The sequence below is a fragment of the Glycine max genome, chromosome 20, assembly GCF_000004515.6.
Source record: "Glycine max cultivar Williams 82 chromosome 20, Glycine_max_v4.0, whole genome shotgun sequence".
Classification (NCBI taxonomy): domain Eukaryota; kingdom Viridiplantae; phylum Streptophyta; class Magnoliopsida; order Fabales; family Fabaceae; genus Glycine; species Glycine max.
The window spans coordinates 39,154,522-39,157,107 of record NC_038256.2 but is presented as its reverse complement, the minus strand read 5'-3'; the positions used below and the strand labels follow the sequence as shown (position 1 = coordinate 39,157,107).

Genomic DNA, 2,586 nt, shown 5'->3' with positions numbered 1-2,586 from the left:
TTCATGGTAATGGAAAGTAATAAAGTGGGATTAAAATGAGTTTTTTTTTATACTAAAATCAAGAACTAAAGTGAGGATACTAATAATATTATTAAAGATTATCTGTTGGGATACTCTAACTTCGAAAAATTCATGCATATATCCTCATTTTTTTTATTTAGCTAAATCATCCTTTCTCATTCTCTTAAGTACTATATGTCTACCTATCTAACGATTTATTGGTATATAAATACAAGATTTACTGTTAAACTCAAATAACTTTGTTTCATGATGCATGACATAATTACAATTAATACCAAGTTGATCCGTTAGTAGTTAATTAAGGGGAAATATCAGGGATAAATCTTAAGTTCCGTGACCTGCCAACTAGGTAATTAAGTGAGACTAAAAGCATGAGCATCAGGGTAAAGCAATCGGAAGAAATTAATTAAACATCAAGTGCTAGCAGTTACATTGAAAGACAAACTGAAAATCCTTATCATAGTTGCCCTGCTCACGCATTTAATTACTTTAGTAGCAATAGGAAGAAATTGACATAAATATACGAGCAAATACATCTAAATTAACAAAGGAAAGTTGAGAACACTTATCATAGTCACGATCACAAATTGTTCATGGTCCCCTCAACCGGCATAATATTACCTTGGCAACAAGATTGCATGATCCAGTTTGTGTTGTAGCTTAGCAAGATCAAGGCGTGTCAAGTCCGCCTCCACCTATTCAACAATCTCATATACTGAGAACGTTGCATGCACTTATACATGTAATTGTCCAAACTCTAAATCATTACAAAAAATTCCGTATCCAGTAGCTAGATTTGTTCCGTTGATATAACTTTGTCTAATAAAACTGAAACTAATAATGGCATATGTACATGAACTGTTCAAATATTGTACATCTACATTAAGAAGATACAACAGATCGTAATATCATGTCAAATATTTTGACAATATATATGAAATTGATGTATTATATATTAGTCTATATAATCATATTCATAGCATAAACTTATAATCTCTATACTAATGGTTTGATTTCAATTGGATAAAAGTATATATATATATATATATATATATATATATATTAATGAGAGAAAGCCAAATGAATAGCCTTTACTAATACATTTCTTTTTGTAGTGAACATACCATATATACCCTAGAGTACAGCAGAAACAAGATTAATTAATTAAGTAGCTTAGCTAGCAAGGTACCTCGCACTTAATGGCATGAAATATCCTTCCATTAGCAAGAGTGGAAACACAGCTAACAACATCACATCCTTCTTGAAGCAATATTTCCATGAACTCTGATAAAGGTGAATTACTACCCTCCTCTAAGCCACTACTACATATGGCAATTTCCACTCCCCCTGGAATGAGATTGATGTTGACACACTTCACTACTGCACCTGAATGTTCTGGTTGATCGATACTAGTTTCCAATAAACTTGAATTAACCATTAGTTTGAGCCTATCTCTCTTGACTTGGAGAGCATTAATCTTTTGCTTCAAAATTTGGATATAATTTACAGCCTCGCCTATGTGATCTGATGCCGAACGCTTTCCCTGTAACCCCACATTAATGAAGATGAAATTAAACATCTAAACCAAAACCCACTTCTTGTTATGCAAATTAAACATCCTTAGAAGAGCCACTATTTAACAAAATGCGAAGCATAAATTAAACAAGGATATCATGTGAACCGCAATATATATCACGAGTTGGTATATAGAAGGAAAATATAGAAGTTAAGTAAAGACCTTGATGAGTTCAAAAGGGAGTGAAGAGCGGAGAGATGCACATAGAATAGACATGTTTGTCCTCCTTTGTTTTTCAACTTCCCTACGAATGATCTTCCTCTCATCATTGTCCGATGTAACCAATATTATATGTTGATTCTCTTGAGCCATTTTCTGACCAGGATCACTCCCTTCAAGTGATTCTTGGCCCAAAATCAGATCTTGTTCAATAATATACTTGCTAATAGTATATATATATATGGAAAGGAAAAACATTGAACAATGACTACGATCTGGTAACTGATCAGTCTTCAAGTTCCATACATCTTTCCTTTTCTTTCTTTCTTTTTTTAAATAATACTTTGAGCTTGTTAACTGCATATAAAAATATGGAATTACAAACTCACTTAATTTTCCTTTCACTCCTAGTTTTTTTCCCTCTCCTGTAACATCACCTATTATATTTAATTATTTATCACTTTTCTTTCTATTTTTCTTTTCTTTTCAACCAATTCAACCGGAAAGTATTTTTAGGGTTTAACATTTAGTATTTTCCTACATCTAATTGATATCACTTTTGTCCTTTTATATAGTAAAACAAAATTAAATATATTTCTTTAGTCTGTACGGGTTTTCATAATGTCCTTAGTGTAATCAAGATGATACAGTGTCCCTTTGGAAAGCATACGAAAAAAAGGCGACTTGAGTCAGTAAATAATTAAGAAAGGAATTAATTATAATCTGGGTCCCTTTAGTTTAGATTATTTGTTATTTATGTCTTTCAAAATTTTCAAAGTAATTAAATATCTCTATTATATTTTTATATTTGTCGGCAGGCTATGGTCTTA

General features: G+C 31.5%; 1 protein-coding gene across 1 annotated transcript; it reads right to left on the bottom strand.

Annotated features, from left to right (window-relative positions):
• Positions 1–472: 472 nt before the first annotated feature.
• On the bottom strand, positions 473–2,092 carry LOC100776724 (transcription factor bHLH36). The gene is made up of 3 exons (XM_003556030.5): positions 1,760–2,092; positions 1,211–1,564; positions 473–716 (listed from the first exon to the last, which is right to left on the bottom strand). The coding sequence occupies exons 1-3, from the start codon at positions 2,012–2,014 to the stop codon at positions 639–641; spliced, it is 687 nt and encodes a 228-aa protein (XP_003556078.3). The 5' UTR covers positions 2,015–2,092; the 3' UTR covers positions 473–638.
• Positions 2,093–2,586: the final 494 nt, after the last annotated feature.

What these genes read in the sequence shown, in the direction of transcription:
- LOC100776724 (XM_003556030.5), bottom strand. Translation starts at nt 2,014, where the DNA reads ATGTTTTTCCTTTCCATATATATATATACTATTAGCAAGTATATTATT. An exon ending in TCCCTTTTGAACTCATCAAG is followed by an intron (nt 1,565 to 1,759) that starts GTCTTTACTTAA and finishes GTGGGGTTACAG; the next exon opens with GGAAAGCGTTCGGCATCAGA. An exon ending in TTCATGCCATTAAGTGCGAG is followed by an intron (nt 717 to 1,210) that starts GTACCTTGCTAG and finishes ATTGTTGAATAG; the next exon opens with GTGGAGGCGGACTTGACACG.